Consider the following 16,398-nt stretch of genomic DNA (forward strand, 5'->3'; position numbering starts at 1 on the left):
AGCTCAGCTCCGACCATGCCACCACCAGAGAGTGCTCCCATGTGCCCAAGCCCACGGTTTTCCCCTCTCGATGCCAGCAAACCGGGTGCCCAACCACACACTGGCATTTGCCATCTATCACCCTAAGTCATGCTAGGGACACAGTACTCACTAAATGCTTATTGGCTAAAGGGGTAAAACCATGCAGTTGATCCGTCTCACATTATGTATTATATAAATATTAACATATGTATGAACACAAGGCAGGGTGCTTGTCCATAGCAGGAAGTGGAAGAATATTCACCGTGAATTTAACAAGTGCTAAGTGTGTAACGGCATGCTGTTATAACACCTGTCAAACAGGAAGTGTCCCTGTCTTATGGAAGAAGAAACTTAGGCCATAAGAAGGATTAAGACAATGGACTTTGGAGCCGGCGCTGTGGCACAGTGGGCTAGGCCTCTGCCTGCAGCGCTGGCATCCCATATTGGGCACCGGTTCTAGTCCCGGCTGCTCCTCTTCCAATCTGGCTCTCTGCTATGGCTTGGGAAAGCAGTAGAAGATGACCTAAGTGCTTGGGCCCCTGCACCTGCATGGGAGACCCAGAAGAAGCTCCTGGCTCTGGACTGGCTCAGCTCCAGCTGTTGTGGCCATCTGAAGAGTAAACCAGCAGATGGAAGACCTCTGTCTCTCCCTCTCTGTAACTCTGCCTCTCAAATAAATAAATCTTTAAGGCGAGAACAGGATTTGATGTTTAACACAGTGGCTCCAAGTCCCGTCTTCGTCATTAGATATCCCACAGAGTGAGGGGACAGGAAACTCAACAGGCCAGTGGCTTTCATCAGAATGCAGTTCCCAAACCGTGGGGAAGGCACAGGAAACTCGGAACCTGGCTGACAGCCCCTTCCCCTCCAGGGAAGACCGAGGCTGGCCGGCCTCCTGGGCCCACACCCCCACGTCACAGCCCCAGCACAGCCGAGGCATCACCCAAGGCGCCGTCAGAGGCCAGCAAGGCCACAGAGGCCCCCACACTCGGTCTCATGCCCAGAGCCGCAGGTTCACCTCCCAGACGGAGCTGACGAGCCCTGGGAGGGGACAAGGGCACTCACACAGCCTCACTGTACCCAGGGCAGGTTCTGCAGGACAGCCGGAGCTCCCGCAACGCCCCCAGCTCAGCTACTGAGGAGGAAACTCCTCTGTGGGTTCCCCACCCTCCACAGGGGACGTCACATCCAGTTAACCCCAGCTCAGCACGCGACCTGTCAGCAAGGTGGAATACCAACACCTATCTCACGCCGTCGAAGTGTGGCACTTTATGGGGCGTGCCCAGTGCACTGGCAGGGGATCCCTAAATAGCAGCTGCTTTAGTACCGGTCGCCGCATCCCTACACAGCTGCCCAGGCAAGTGTCCTGCAGGCCCCCCGTCGTGAACCGTGAGTCCCGTCGGCAAGGGGAAAGGCGCTTTTACAGGAGACGCCGAGTGAGCTACGCCAGGCCCGAGGGTCCGCAAACAGAACTCACGGATATTGACCTCCTCTTCATCGTAGACGTCCACCTCCGTCAGCCGAATGAGCATCCGGGACAAGATGCCCAGGAACTGCAGGTAGGCGCCCGTCTTCCCGATCTGCAAAGACAGCCAATTGGAGCCCATAGCCCAGAGGCCCCGCCCACACACTGGGCTCCGGCTCAGCCACTGGCCGGGCCTCCTGCCACTCATCTCATGGACAGACCAGGTCTATGCAAAGGCATTCAAGGGAGTGCAGCCTAAAGCAGGTGGCAGGCAGACAGGTGGACTCCAGGAGCAGGTGGGCTGCCTGCTCAGAGGGCATCCCAGGCGCACCTGCTCCTCGTCACCAGCCCCGTCCGTAGGCTGCTTTCAATGTCTTAAGAGCTCCTTGGGGGCGGCGCTGTGGCGCAGCGGGTCAAAGCCCTGGCCTGCAGTGCCGGCATCCCAAGGGGCGCTGGTTTGAACCCCAGCTGCTCCACTTCTGATCCGGCTCTCTGCTGTGGCCTGGGAAAGCAGTGGAAGACGGCCCAAGTGCTTGGGCCCCTGCACCCCCGTGGGAGACCCAGAAGAAGCTCCTGGCCCCTGGCTTCAGATCGGCACAGCTCCAGCCATTGTGGCAATTTGAGGAGTGAACCAGCGGATGGAAGACCTCTCTCTCTCCCCGCCCCCTTTCTCCCTCTCCCCCTCTAACTCTTTCAAATAAATCATCTTTTTAAAAAATTTTAAAAAGAGCTCTCTGTACAACTGCAAATTGCCTATTTTCAGATTAAGTGAATTAACATGAATGATCTATGTCTTTTTTTTTTTTAAGGTTTATTTTACACAGAGGGATCTTCCATCCACTGGTTCACTCCCCAGATGGCTGCAAAAGCCAGGGCTGGGCCAGGCCCAAGCCAGGAACCTGGACTCCATCCGGGTCTCCCGCATGGTGGCAGGGGGCCGGCCGCAGGCCGCTGCTTGCGCAGGTGCATTAGCAGGGAGCTGGCTGGAACGGAGGCAGCTGAGACTCGGCCGGGCACTCTCTCAGGGGACGCCGGAGTCGCAGGTGTCGGCTTAACCTGCTGCACCACAGCGACAGCCAGAAACCGCCTGCTTCTATCGCTGTCTACATAAGGTCAAAGTTCACCGCTAAGACACAAAATGGCACCTCACTTCTCTCCTCCCCAGCCCAGGGAGAGAAAGCTTCTCCTCTTCTTCCTCTGCCACAGATCCTGCACCCCCCGCCCAGCAGGCGACTACTCGCAGCCACTCCCAGTGCCTCCCGGTAACAGCCAATTCCAGGGGCGCCACAGGCAAGCCTGGGCCCCCCTGCTCCCACCCCCACAACACAACTGCTCCAGGCCAGCTTCCAAGCCCTGAGCTCAAGACCTGGTCCGCAACAAGAACTCAGCGAACACTGGTGAATGGGAACAACATCCAAAAGGAGACTAACACGAAGCCGGGAAAACTCGGAAGTGTCTGCAACCCGAGCAACAGGCCCAGGGTGAAGACCCTCAATATGTAAAGAGTCCCTACCAATCAACAAGAAAATCAGAGAAACAAAATCACTGGAGGGGAATATCAATGAACACATAACAATGCATTCTGGGGTCAGCGCTATGGCACAGTGGGCTACACTTCTGCCTGCAGCGCTGGCATCCCATATGGGCACCAGTTCTAGTCCCGGCTGCTCCTCTTCCAATCCAGCTCCCTCTATAGCCTGAGAAAGTAGTGGAAGATGGCACCTGTGTGGGAGACCCTGGAGGAAGCTCCTGGCTTCGGATCGGCGCAGCTCCAGCTGCTGCAGCCATTTGGGGAGTGAACCAGCGGATGGAAGACCTCTCTCTCTCTATCTCCCTCTCTCTGAAACTCTATGTCTCAAAGAAATAATTAAGTCTTTTTTAACAAATGCAGTTGTGTTTCTAGTCCCCTCAGTAATGACACTATACTATGTTCACACACCAGAGGGGCAAAAATTCTAAACATCAGTAACATCCAGCAGGATGAAGATGGAAAAAAAATTTCTTTTTTCCTGTTTTTTTTTTGTTCAAATTAGAAAACGTAATATATGCTCATTTTCAGTAGTCAAAAAATGCAAACTATATTATTTTCAGACACATCTACTGATGTGTCTTCCTGATACCACACCACACAAACGTGTGTGATTCTGCCAATGAACTATTTAAATTCCTCCAAGAAATTCCACCAGCAGCCGAGAGACCGAACTCAATTCCTACGGCTGAATCGCTCCACCCGGGTGAGCCCCGATGTAGTCCACCAAGACCTGGCTGTGGACTCTGCTTCCAGGCTGTTCCCCAGGGTTAACACACACAGCCGAGCATTCGACACGTGGCTCTGCGGGGCGGACCCCTGGGGAGGGACTTGCTGGGGCCAAGGCAGCACAGCCCCACAGTTCCCACATCCTCTCGTCCTGCTCAGGGGAGGACGGGAGTCACGGGGAGGTCCACACTTGCCCTGGTGTCAGGTGACGGCTGAGCCCCATCCCCGGCCCTTCTCCCACGCTCGCCACCGGACAGACACTCGTGCCCTTAGCAATCGCTGCCCGAGTGGTCGGCAGGGAAAAGCAGCGAGTTGGGGGAGGGCTGAGACGGGGACGCAGAGTGCCCCCAGCTCCTGGTTCCACAAACCCCCCGTGCAGAACCGGGCCGTGGGCTTCCGCGGTCACAGGGCATGCAGCCCTCACAGGCAAGGCCACGTGCGGGAAGCCAGACGCGTAATCTGCAGGCGGGGAGCTGCCCCCAGCACCACGCATGGGAGGAGACAGCAGGCCGTGGTGGCAGACAAGCCCCGCCCTCCATCAGAGAAGAAACCCAGGAAATGGCGAGAGGGGAAGGGGGTGGGCACTGTCGGCCCCAGGCCACGCCCCCAGCGATGACCTGAGTCCTGGGGGACACCCTGGGGACAGCAGGCGTGGGACCCACCTGGGGCGGCCCGCTGAGCAGCAGCCGGCGGGGGTGGAAGCTGTCCACGCGGCCCTCGGCCCGGTTGCCGTAGTCCATGTGGCTGGGCCGCGGCACCGTCCACTGCCGGTAGTACAGGGACTGCTCCGTGGACGTCATGGCCTTGCTGAGCAGCGGGCGGAAGGAGCTGGCCCACATGACCGAGGGGGAGGGCAGCAGCGAGGCGGCCTTGGGCAGGCCGCTGCTGTCGGTGGCCAAGACCATGTCGTACACCAGCTTGGGCAGGAAGACGATGGGCGGCTGCCGGCAGGCCTTGGCCAGGGAGCACTGTGGGGCCTGCAGGACCAGGGCGCTGCTGGCGGCGGCCGAAGCCGAGGAGCACGAGCCCGAGGAGGACGGCTGGCAGGACGAGGTGACCGCCGCGTGCAGGCTGCGCCGCCCGGGGCTGTGTGTGCTGGCGGCGGGCGGGGGACCCTGGCCGGCCCGGCTCCTCGGTTTTTCCCCGGGGACCCTGCCCTCCTCGGAAGGGCCGCAGGGCGGGGGTGACCTGGCCTGCTCTCTCTGCAGGGGCCCCGCGGGCGGAGCCCCAGCCTCGCCAGCGAGCGCTGAGCCTGAGGAGAGAAGACGGGGTCAGGGGCGTCCCACGGGAGCCTGTGCGAAGCCTGCCAGCCGCTCCCATGGCTGCCCGGCTCCCTGAGCTGTCTCGGGTGGCAGGAAGTGGCCCGGGGCTTGGAGCCAAAGCCCCGGTGGGCCCTGCCCCAGGCCACACAACAGGGTCACCCAGTGGCCCCCCGCCGGGCCCCCTGCACCCGAGGCTGGAGCTGCTGGAGCTCCCAGAGCCCAGGCCCTGCACCCCTGCCCTTCAGGGCCTCGGCCGGGGAAGCTCCTCCCACTCGGGCCACCTCCTCCAGGGCCCAGCCAAGGAACCCTCAGGGCAGGAGGCGGGGGGCGGGGCCAGGGGCCGGGGGAGGAGTTTTCACAGCCCCTCCCCCCTCTGCCAGGGGAAGCTCCTCCCACTCGGGCCACCTCCTCCAGGGCCCAGCCAAGGAACCCTCAGGGCAGGCGGCAGGGGGCGGGGCCAGGGGAGGAGTTTTCACAGCCCCTCCCCCCTCTGCCCGGGAAGCTCCTCCCACTCGGGCCACCTCCTCCAGGGCCCAGCCAAGGAACCCTCAGGGCAGGCGGCAGGGGGCGGGGCCAGGGGAGGAGTTTTCACAGCCCCTCCCCCCTCTGCCCGGGAAGCTCCTCCCACTCGGGCCACCTCCTCCAGGGCCCAGCCAAGGAACCCTCAGGGCAGGAGGTGGGGGGCGGGGCCAGGGGCCAGGGGGAGGAGTTTTCACAGCTCCCCCCTCTGCTCGGGAAGCTCCTCCCACTCGGGCCACCTCCTCCAGGGCCCAGCCAAGGAACCCTCAGGGCAGGAGGCGGGGGGCGGGGCCAGGGGCCAGGGGGAGGAGTTTTTGTTCCTAGCCCCTCCCCCTTCTGCCAAGGGTGGTCCAAGGCCTGGGGTCATGAGTCCTTGCAGTGAAACCTCCCATGTCTACTCACCTGGACAGGGACACCCCACCCCCAACCCCACCCTCAGCCAGGTGCTTCCCAAAGCAGTAGCATCATGAGGATACGGCCACCACCCCCAAGATGGCCCTGGCCAGGGGTGGACCCCATGGTCCTCTCCCAGCCCGCCCCTCCCCTCAGCGTCCCAGCCTGCGGATCCCAAGTTCACCCCAGGCCCGCTCCCTGGAGGACCCAGCTCTTCAGAGACTGACCCCATGGAGCTACACCAGTGCCAGCGAACAGCCCCTCCCCCGTGCCTTTGTTCTGGGAAGCCTCAGCCCTCACCCAGCTGGGACTCCCCCATGGGGACTCACCGGATGCCGTGGAGGACAGGGGCGAGGACGCCGAGTCCTGGGAGCAGGGCCTGTCCCTTGTCACCGGGCTTCTCCGCTCCAAGGCAGAGCCCGCTGCAAAGCACACGGGCGCTGGAAAGGCGTGGGCACCTGCGACCCGGCCGCACACCCAGCCCTTCACACATCACCCCCTGTGCCCCCACCCGCTGTGGAGCACGGAGGTGGCAGGACGAGAGAGGTGGTGGTGGCTGTGGGTGCTCCCAGGCTGTGGGCTCCTGCCCAGGCGGTGCAGCACAGAGGAGGACAGAGTGGCCAGCAGGTGGCGCTGCGGCCATCTCGTCCCACTCCACAAAGGCCTTGCGTTTCTCATGTGCTTGGCTTTCTCATCACCCCTGGCCACGGCCAGACGCCCTCCGCCACTCTCCCTTACGTGGCCTATGGGAGCCCCGGTGTCGGGCTGCAGGGGGCTGCAAAGGGGACCCGCCAGCTCGCACAAACCACAGTCGTGGACAGCACAATGGTGGCTCCATTCGCGTGGGGACAAAGAGGGAGCCCGGCACAGGCAGGAATGCAGCCGACAGTCAGAACAAAGCCTCGACCTAGCCCTAGGAAACCTCGACGTCCCTCCCACCCTCCAAGAGTTCTAGGGCGAGAAAGAACCCAGGGGGACTTCCCACTCACCCCACTCATCGGGGGGGCTCACGGGAACTGAGCGACGGCTGCTCTGGGGGCTCCCAGCCCCACGACCCCGCGGCAGGGACCCCCGGGGGACAGGTGGGCCTCACCTTCGGTCCCCGGCTCCTCCTCCTCGTTGTCCGTGCTGCTCAGCTTCTCCGCGTCACTCTCCAAGGCCTCGCTCCTGGGCCCCTTGTCCGAGGGCAGCTCGCTGCTCACAAAGTAGGCAGCCAGGGCCAGCTCCTGCTCCAAGGCTGTCCTCGCCAAGCATGAGGAGTTGATCAGGCGCAGGTCACAGTACCTCAGGGACCTAGGAGGCGGCACGGGCACGGCCTCAGGGGGTGCCCTGTGCTGAGGCAGGCGCCCGGGGCGGCAGCGACTGGGGGTCCCCGCCCTCCTCCTCCTCGTGACGCCAGGACCCGCACCCGCGGGAAGACAACCAGGCTCCCGTGAGCCTTTGCAGCAACGCCAGCTTGCCGGCAAGGCCGCGGGGCACCTGCTGCACTTGCGACTCTACTGCATGTGATGGAAAGAGCAATGAGTTTAGGGTCAGGCGACACGGGGCTGGAACCCAGCTCAGCCACATCCACGTGACGGAACCTTCGATAACCGCGTAACTCCTCCGGGGCTTTGATTTTAACAGATTTACTTATTTACTTGAAAGGCAGAGTTGAGAGAGAGAGGGAGAGAGCAAGAGAGAGAGAGAAGTCTTCCATCTGCTGGCTCACTCCCCAGAATGGCTACAATGGCCGGGGTTGGGCCAGGCCAAAGCCAAGAGCCTGGACCTCCATCCAGGTCTCCGGCGTGGGTGCCGGGAGTCCAGCAGCAGCCCCACGGCTAACCCACAGGTGCCTTTCTGAGAAGTGGGAAAAAGCTGTCTGTGCTTCTCACTGCCATCTGCTGGAAACTGGTAAGAATTACACCATCTGCCATGACCACAGCTGACAGTGAAGGGCGCCCCCTGGAGCCAAGCCGTGGTAGCACACCCGGCCTCACCTGGGCAAGGACTCCCCGAGTGGGTCCGCCCCACTGAGGATGAGGATGCAAGGCAGGCCCTCCAGCTCCAGGTAGGTCTGGGGTCTCCACGCCGCGTCCTCGATGTTCTGCCACATCTGCAGACAGACAGAGATGAGGTCCGGAGGCCCCTTCCTCCCCAGGAGCCCGGCTGTCCGGGGCCCTCGCCACGCAGCTCTCTGTCCACTTCACTGCATTTCCCGATAGGCGTGCGCGTCCATCCCTTTCTGCACTTTATTCGTTTATTTGAGAGGCAGAGGCAGAGGAGGGGGAGGGGTGGAGGCAGACAGTGTGCCCCCCCCCACCAGTTCACTCGCCCAACACCTGCGGTGGCCGGCGCTGGGCTGGGCCAGGCCGAAGCTGGCAGCCAGGAGCTCCAAGCAGGTCTCCCATGTGGGCGGGAGAAACCCAGTCAGCTGAGCTCTCGCCGCGGCCTCCCAGGGTTTGCATCAGCAGAGAGCCCGAGTAAGGAGCCGGCCCCAGGTACCGAACCCAGGTACTCCAACGTGGGATACAGGCGCCAACCTCCAGGCCCTGTTCTCGAACACACTAACTGGGCAGTCTGAGCGTGTCCGTTCGCAGGTCTCTGGGAGGGAGGGCCTGTGGGTGCTCCCTAACCTCTGCATTCTCTCCAGGCCTAGTGACAGCTCTGCTGGGTCAGGCATTGTGCTAGGTGAGCCCTGAGGGCTGGTCCTTGTCCCCAGCCCCTGGAGGAGGGGCGGGGACTGCAGGGACCTGGGCCCAGCCCCAGCAGTGGGGGAGGGTGGCCTCCTGAAAGGGGCAATGACCTTGATCTGGGGTCCCCGCAGCTGGAGAAGAAACGCACCCCAGGAGGCAGGAAAAGCTGGGGCAGCCCTGGGGGTGTGAGAAAGGTACCCAGGGGAGCCGCAGGGGGCGCCGCGCCCTGGAGACGACCCGGGCTGGGGGTGGCGGGATCCCAGGAGGCCAGCGGGGGTCCCTGGAGCCCACCTTGAGCTGCTTCACGAAGTGCTTGCCCACCGTGACGCCCGCGCTGGGGTTGCCCAGGACGATCTCGAAGCGCTCCTGCAGCGCCAGGCGCGCGCGCACGTGGGCCAGGCGCTCGTAGGCCACGGCAGCCAGCGGCGCGCAGGGCACGCGCAGCAGCACCATGAGCCCGTGGCCGCGGGGGCACTGGGCAGGCGCGTGCAGCAGGTTCTGCGCTATCTCCAGCGTCTCCACCGACGTGTGGTTCTTCATCTGCGGCAGGCCGCTCACGGCCATCAGCGCGGCGGCGTAGTGCTGCACGAGAACAAGGGTCCGGATCACCGCGCTGTGCAGGCGGGGGAACCTGCGGGGACAGAGAGCGGCCGTGACCCGGCTGCGGAGGACGCGCAGGTGCGCTTGTCTCTTGGCGCCTCCCGGCCCCTGGTGCCCCACGGCGCAAACAGATGGAGGAGGGAAGGGCCAGCGCAGCTCTCATCGGCCCCAAGGAGGCAGGGGCAGCTCCCGGGGCTCCCCTGGCATCGGAGAGCCTGCAGCCACACCCACAGGCCCTCAGGCCAGGGGCCGGGACTCCACACACTGCTCCGTTTCCATTACAGGAGTCGCGTTTGACAGCAAGTCCCAAATCAGAACACCTACAGTCAAACTGACGGTTACCACGCGTCCCCACACAGAGCTGGTGGCTCCTGGAGCGGCTCCGACCCACACAACGGGCTAAAAAATAAAAGGGTGGGGGCCGGCGCCGTGGCACAGAGGTTAAGCCTCTGCCTGCAATGCAGGCAACCTATATGGCACCAATTGGAGTCCTGCCTGCTCCACTTCCGATCCAGCTCCCTGCTAATGCACCTGGGAAAGCAGAAGGTGGCCCACGTGCTTGGGCCCCTGCACCCACGTGGGAGACTTGGATGAAGCTCCTGGCTCCTGGCTCCGGTCTGGCCCAGCCCTGGCCATTGTGGCCATCTGGAGAGTGAACCAGCACATGGAAGACCTCTCTCTCTCTCTCTCTCTCTCTCTCTCTTTCTGCCTCTGCCTCTCTGTAACTCCGCCTCTCAAATAAATAAATAAATCTTAAAAAAAAAAGAGAGAGAGAAAACCTTTAATTTGAAATAAATAAAAAGGTGAAAAATTATCACCTATGTGCATATGAATCAAAATAGAAACTGGAGTAACCAGATTAATATCAGGCAAAATCAATTTTAATGCAAAGAATACCATTCTTGGGGCAGTGAACGAGATCAACAGTCCACAGATGCACCCATTGCCAATAAAAACGCAGGCAACCTCGATTATCTCTCACTTCCTTTGCACGTTCTGGGCTCTGACCTCCCATTTCTGCCCTCCCACTGACACACAACCCCACATCCTAGCACACTTCTGCCCATTCTTCTCTCTCAGGCTTTCTGGAGCGGAAGCATGGAGGCAAACACAGGAAGCCTGGGTCCCTTGGATGGAGAAACCGAGTCACTGGGAAGGGAGGGGGTGAACTCCCTTCCTAAAGTCCCAGGCTGGCCGCCCACACTGAGCATTCCTGGTAACTTCCGAGAGGGCGCGTACCTTTTGCCTAACGCTGTGACCATGGCCTCAAAGGAGCTGTCGTATCTGAGCAGGGGCAGGCTCTGTCCGGAGAGGGTGGATTCGATGAACTCGGCCAGCCCAAAGTACTTTTTATTCTCATGATACAAGTCGGCGCCCTGGAACACAGGACGGCGCCGTCAGCCACTCAGCGGTGCCTTCGTGGGGACGGCGGGGCTCCCGCGCCAGGCCCGGGGGCCGCAGGAGTCACGGCTGGCTCTGCGCCACGTGGACGGCCGTGGGCCTTCCCCTGCAGGCCCAGGGCAGCGCGCAGCCCACGCTTGGAAGGCCGCGTCCCCTTCCGTCGGGAGCGTTCCGTTCACTTGACCACAGTGTCTTCACCGAGAACACTGGCCTTTTTAACGGACCGATTTCCCTGTTCAAACTGTTTACTTCCCCAGGGTCAGCTGGCTTCAGGAAGGGACAGACGGTTCAGCTGCTACTAAAATCAGCAAACAGATGATGCGTTTATCTAATCCACTTCTGCAACACTGACAGAAAAATCTCTCCCTCACCGGCACGGGAGCTTCCCAAAGGCTGAACCCCGGGCCCAGAGCGCAGGGTGTCCCAGTGCAGGGCCAGCCCCAGCTTCACCCCTCAGCACGGCGTGGCCTGAGCCAAGCAGCAAATCACCTGCCAGCACCTGCCCCCAGCACGATCATCCAGGCAAGGCACCTGCAGCCTCGCAACCAGGGGCTGACACATCCCTATTCTGAGGCCCAGCAGCTGGGTTCTGCAAAGTTCCTCAGATGACTACAAGGCACCTCAAAGAAGCCCGGAAGTTTGCGGCGACTTGGAGAATTATCCAGACTTCGGCCGCCCAGACTTCCCCAATTATCAGAACCGCTTTGGCCTTCTAGTTTAATGAGAATGAAAGCTGATAAACTGAACCCAAACTCACCAGGGCTTTGAGCCCCACTGCTTAAGGATTCGGGGATGGGCAAAGCAGGAACGTTCTAAGGCTTCTAGATGCATTGAGAGTCGCCCCGAGGGAAGCCCAGGTCCCCACAGGGTCTTCAGCCCTCTCCCTAGAGCCACCAAGAACAAATGTCCAGATGTGGCTCAGACAGCGCCGGCCAGTCGCTGGAGCCACCGAGGGAGGAGGCCAGGAAGGGTCTAAATCTAGCCCTGGGTGGACGCACAGGTCCAGGGAGCCGGCCTGAGCGAGCAGCAGCCGACTGCTCTTACTAACCATCATGCAAGCGCGCGGGCGACAGCGAGGCCCAGCGCCCCGTGGCACTCACGTTACTGTAGGAGGCCGGCCAGTGGATCTCGTTGTAGGGGCTGATGAGCGTGTGCTGGGTCTGCAGGGCGTACGGGAAGGAGGTCACGTGCAGGGTCACGATGTTGGGGGCCTCCTTCACCTCCCTGCAGTTGAGCAGTCTGTCCACCAGGCCCACGCAGGGCTCGCTCTGGGAGCAGACGTTCTGAACAGCGCTGCTGCGCGGGGAACAGGAAGAGAAGAGAGAGCCAGTGAACTGCAGGTGCCGCCTTGTAACTCACGGGGATAGAGCAGGGCAATTCACTGGTGACCCAACCCCAGCTCTGCCAACCACGGACGCTTGTGGCTCTGCCACGGCTGGGAGAAATGGAGGACTGCACTCCGGCTCCCTACCACGGGCACCCCTGAAATTCATGACTTAGGAGAGGGTCAGCTGCAGTTAGGAGTTCCTGCAAGGTGCCCAGGGCACCTGCTCCCCCAGCACACCGACTCCAAACCCAGGGAGTGCTGTGGATGCTACGGAATCTGTTGGGATCCTTATCTCCATGCGCCTCGCAGCTCTTCCCTAGAGCTGACCTTGTGATCACCCAGAGAGGGCACCCTGAATTAAGACGGCAGCAGGAATGCCCGGCCCAGCCTCGGCATTCCCCACCGTAACCCCCACGGTGAGACCACTAGCAGGGCTCAGTCTTTGGCTGCCGGGGAGCCTCAAGGAGGAAGCTGCCCCCAGAGTGAATGCTCACAATATGGCTTCTCCTAGGTCTGCAGAATCAAATTCCCGCAAATCCATGCAGGGACCCCAGAGAGCAGACCCTGGATCCACACGGCCCCGGTCGATTCTAAGTGTCTGTGAATCTGCGATCACGAGACTCCCCGCTTCCTCATGGACTTCGGAGACGTCGTCTAAACGCCGGAATCCTAGGCCAGTCTCAGAAGAGCACTGGGGTTTCCTGGGGCAAAGCCAGGAAACCCGCAGGCTCCTAGCTTGCCCTGTCTGAAATCCACCGAGCGCAGCACCAGCAGTGACGCTGGGTACCACGGCATCGGGAGCCTCCACCAGGGAGGCGCCGGGCTCAGCTTCCATCAGGACCCTTCCCCCACCGCACCTGCAGGGCTCCTTGTCACCTACCCAGTTGTGACTCGGGGCCTGGACTTGAGGCCACGCTCTGCCACTAACAGCCACCTGCCCCAGCCCCGTGACTAAGTGACAGGCTTCTCCCCCCGCCCCGCCCCTGCTTTCCGTAATGTGCACTTCAGAAGTTACAAGCGATGATTCCGAGATAACCTCCGGCTCTGCTGCAGAACACATCCCAGCGGCACCTGTCGCCACCCTCCCCAGTCATCCCCCAGGGGCTGCGGGGGCTGCGACCTGTGGATGCCCAAGTCCCCTAGACAAGACAGGTAGCGCTTCCTTACAACTCACGCATTGCCCCCATTTACTTTAAACCACGTCCAGGTCACTGTCAACTCCTCACACAACTCAAACACAATGTACATGGCTACTTTACTCTACTGGTGAGGGAACAACGATGAGAAAAACGTCTGGACGTGTTCTGCACAGATGCAATTTGGTTCAAAACTATTTTCCATCTGTGGTCGAATCCGTGGATGTGCAACGCGCAGATGCACAGTGCCAGCTGTTTACCACTGCAAACAGGAGATGCTCTGGACACCGTAGAACACCGGCATCCCATAACCGAGCACCAGTTCAAGTCCCAGCTGCTCTGCTTCTGATCCAGCTCCCTGCTAACGCACGTGGGAAGGCAACAGAAGACGGCCCAAGTACGTGGGCCCTTGCGCCCATGCGGGAGATTAGGATGGAGCTCCTGGCTCCTGGCTCCGGCTCTGGCCTGGCCCAGACCTGGCTGTTGCGGCCATTTGAGGAGTGAACCAACAGACGGAAGCTCCCTCTCATCTCTGCCTTTTAAATAGATAAATCTTTAAAAAAAACCAAGAACACAGGGACACGTCCACCTGTCGCGTAGCAGTCACTCTAACCTCACGAGATCCCAGTGGGCGTGGTCGTGGATGAGGACATAGAGTGTGTGTGGATTCTGCAGGGAGTTCTGCAGGAAGGCCTTGAATTTTGTCTGTGCCTCCGCGTCCAGCTTCAGGACGTACTGCTCCACCCTCTGCTTGGTCATGTGCTCCTCCTCCAGGCCCAGCTCCAGCAGGACCCCTGCAACACAGCAGAAACTCGTCAGGAGCTGCAAACACGGTCCCGGGTTTCGTCCACCTGCAGGCCCCTGACGGACAACCTCTACCCAGCAGGCTTAGGGTCGGGCTCTGGGGCTGCCGTCTACATGGGACTGCTCTGCACGGGAGCTGGGGCCACGTGCCCAGCAGCCCACCCGGGGCTCCAGCAAAGCTGGATCCGTGGCGCCGGGGACCCCGGGCCCGGTAACACGGTAAGAGAGAGAAAAGGGGAGGATCCCACCACCAGCCAAGCTGCCTCTTGGCCTGAACATCCCAGGAGTGAATTCTTCGAGACAGGACACCGACTGTATTTCATGTTTAAATACACCCTCCTTGAAAGCACGGGGAAAATGCAAAACGGAAGCCATGCTCAGCTGGCTCTCTGGCCTGGGTGGGACACAGCGAAAGTTCAAGTCTTGGTTCTCGGGCGTCAGCTCTGGGTGTCACCAGCTCTGGGCGTCAGCCTCGTGATGTATCAAATGGGGATGGTAACTGACACTCGCCCCATCTACTCCACGGAGAGGAAGGCCCCAGCCCTCCTCCCAAGGCCGCGCACCTGAGTGCCAGACGTGGCACAGGGTCTGCTGGTAGGTCACTTCTGAGGGAGGGATGCAGATCAGGAAGTCCACCTTCTCGAAGGAGCCCAAGTCCAGGTTCTGGGTGCTGGAGTCGGCGATTGAGCACACGTGGGAGAGCAGCTTCTGGGCCACGGCCAGCTGGAAGGGCCGGACGCCGTGCGGCTCCAGGCGGTAACCTGGAACCAAGCCCCGAGGGCAGCTGAGCCCTGGGGGCAGAAACCCACCACCCAGGCACTCGGCCGGGGATCCCACAGTGAGCCCAGCGCGTGCTCAGAGCAATGAGGGCCAGGGAGACCCTCACAGCCAACCACTGCCTGCTCTCAGCTCGGCCCTGGGCTAGACGCTACCGCACCACTTCATGTTCTAGGAAAAGCATAAGCCAAGTGCTGGGGGCACAGAGGAAGCAGTGCCTGCAGGGGACAAGCACAGCACCCGGGGAGGGGACACCGAACCCGGACTGGGGAAGAGCTTGGAAGTGCTCTGGAAGGCACGGAAGGTCCCCAGCTCCTCAGGAAGCCACCCACTGTGCACACCTGAGCCTCACCACCCACTGTACACACCTGAGCCTCTCACCACCCACTGTGCACACCTGAGCCTCTCACCACCCACTGTGCACACCTGAGCCTCTCACCACCCACTGTGCACACCTGTGCCTCTCACCACCCACTGTGCACACCTGAGCCTCCCACCACCCACTGTGCACACCTGAGCCTCACCACCCACTGTGCACACCTGAGCCTCTCACCACCCTCTGTGCACACCTGAGCCTCACCACCCACTGTGCACACCTGAGCCTCCCACCACCCACTGTGCACACCTGAGCCTCTCACCACCCACTGTGCACACCTGAGCCTCACCACCCACTGTGCACACCTGAGCCTCCCACCACCCACTGTGCACACCTGAGCCTCTCACCACCCTCTGTGCACACCTGAGCCTCACCACCCACTGTGCACACCTGAGCCTCTCACCACCCTCTGTGCACACCTGAGCCTCACCACCCACTGTGCACACCTGAGCCTCACCACCCACTGTGCACACCTGTGCCTCTCACCACCCACTGTGCACACCTGAGCCTCTCACCACCCACTGTGCACACCTGTGTGCCTCTCACCACCCACTGTGCACACCTGTGTGCCTCTCACCACCCACTGTGCACACCTGTGCCTCTCACCACCCACTGTGCACACCTGTGCCCTACCAGCCCTGTCACCACTGTGCACACCTGTGCCCTCCCCACCCTCTCACCCACTGTGCACACCTGAGCCTCTCACCACCCACTGTGCACACCTGTGCCTCTCACCACCCATTGTGCACACCTGTGCCCTCCCCGCCCTGTCACCACTGTGCACACCTGTGCCTCTCACCACTCACTGTGCACACCTGTGCCCTCCCTGCCCTGTCACCACTGTGCACACCTGTGTGCCTCTCACCACCCACTGTGCACACCTGTGCCCTCCCTGCCCTCTCACCCACTGTGCAAACCTGTGCCCTCCCCGCCCTCTCACCCACTGTGCACACCTGTGTCCCTCCCCACCCTCTCACTCACTGTGCACACCTGTGCCCTCCCAGCCCTGTCACTCACTGTGCACACCTGTGCCCTCCCAGCCCTGTCACTGTGCACACCTGTGCCTCTCACCACTCACTGTGCACACCTGTGCCCTCCCCGCCCTCTCACCCACTGTGCACACCTGTGCCCTCCCCACCCTCTCACCCACTGTGCACACCTGTGCCCTCCCCACCCTCTCACCCACTGTGCACACCTGTGCCTCTCACCACTCACTGTGCACACCTGTGTCCCTCCCCACCCTCTCACCAATGTGCACACCTGCACCCCTTCCCCTCTCAGCACTCACTGTGCACACCTGTGCCCTTCCCACTCTGTCCACTCACTTGTACACACCTACGCCCCTCCAGATCTCTCACCAGTCACTGTGCACACATGCCCCTCTC

General features: G+C 61.4%; 1 protein-coding gene across 8 annotated transcripts in view; it reads right to left on the reverse strand.

The window, feature by feature from the left end:
- Positions 1-16,398, reverse strand: part of GREB1 (growth regulating estrogen receptor binding 1) — a 122,412-nt gene that overhangs the window by 15,303 nt on the left and 90,711 nt on the right. For 5 of the 8 annotated variants that reach the window (XM_070069452.1, XM_070069451.1, XM_070069456.1 and 2 more), the window contains 10 exons: positions 14,424-14,621; positions 13,670-13,850; positions 11,694-11,889; positions 10,432-10,568; positions 8,884-9,223; positions 7,897-8,012; positions 7,011-7,210; positions 6,247-6,339; positions 4,406-4,995; positions 1,499-1,601 (listed from right to left, as the gene is read on the reverse strand). In XM_070069452.1, the coding sequence (XP_069925553.1) occupies positions 1,499-1,601; positions 4,406-4,995; positions 6,247-6,339; positions 7,011-7,210; positions 7,897-8,012; positions 8,884-9,223; positions 10,432-10,568; positions 11,694-11,889; positions 13,670-13,850; positions 14,424-14,621 (2,154 nt within the window). Of the gene's footprint in view, positions 1-1,498; positions 1,602-4,405; positions 4,996-6,246; positions 6,340-7,010; positions 7,211-7,896; positions 8,013-8,883; positions 9,224-10,431; positions 10,569-11,693; positions 11,890-13,669; positions 13,851-14,423; positions 14,622-16,398 lie in introns of those variants that run through there. The other 3 variants (XM_070069453.1, XM_070069458.1, XM_070069459.1) reach the window with 3 other exon arrangements.

The sequence above is a fragment of the Oryctolagus cuniculus genome, chromosome 2 (genome assembly GCF_964237555.1).
Source record: "Oryctolagus cuniculus chromosome 2, mOryCun1.1, whole genome shotgun sequence".
Lineage (NCBI taxonomy): Eukaryota > Metazoa > Chordata > Mammalia > Lagomorpha > Leporidae > Oryctolagus > Oryctolagus cuniculus.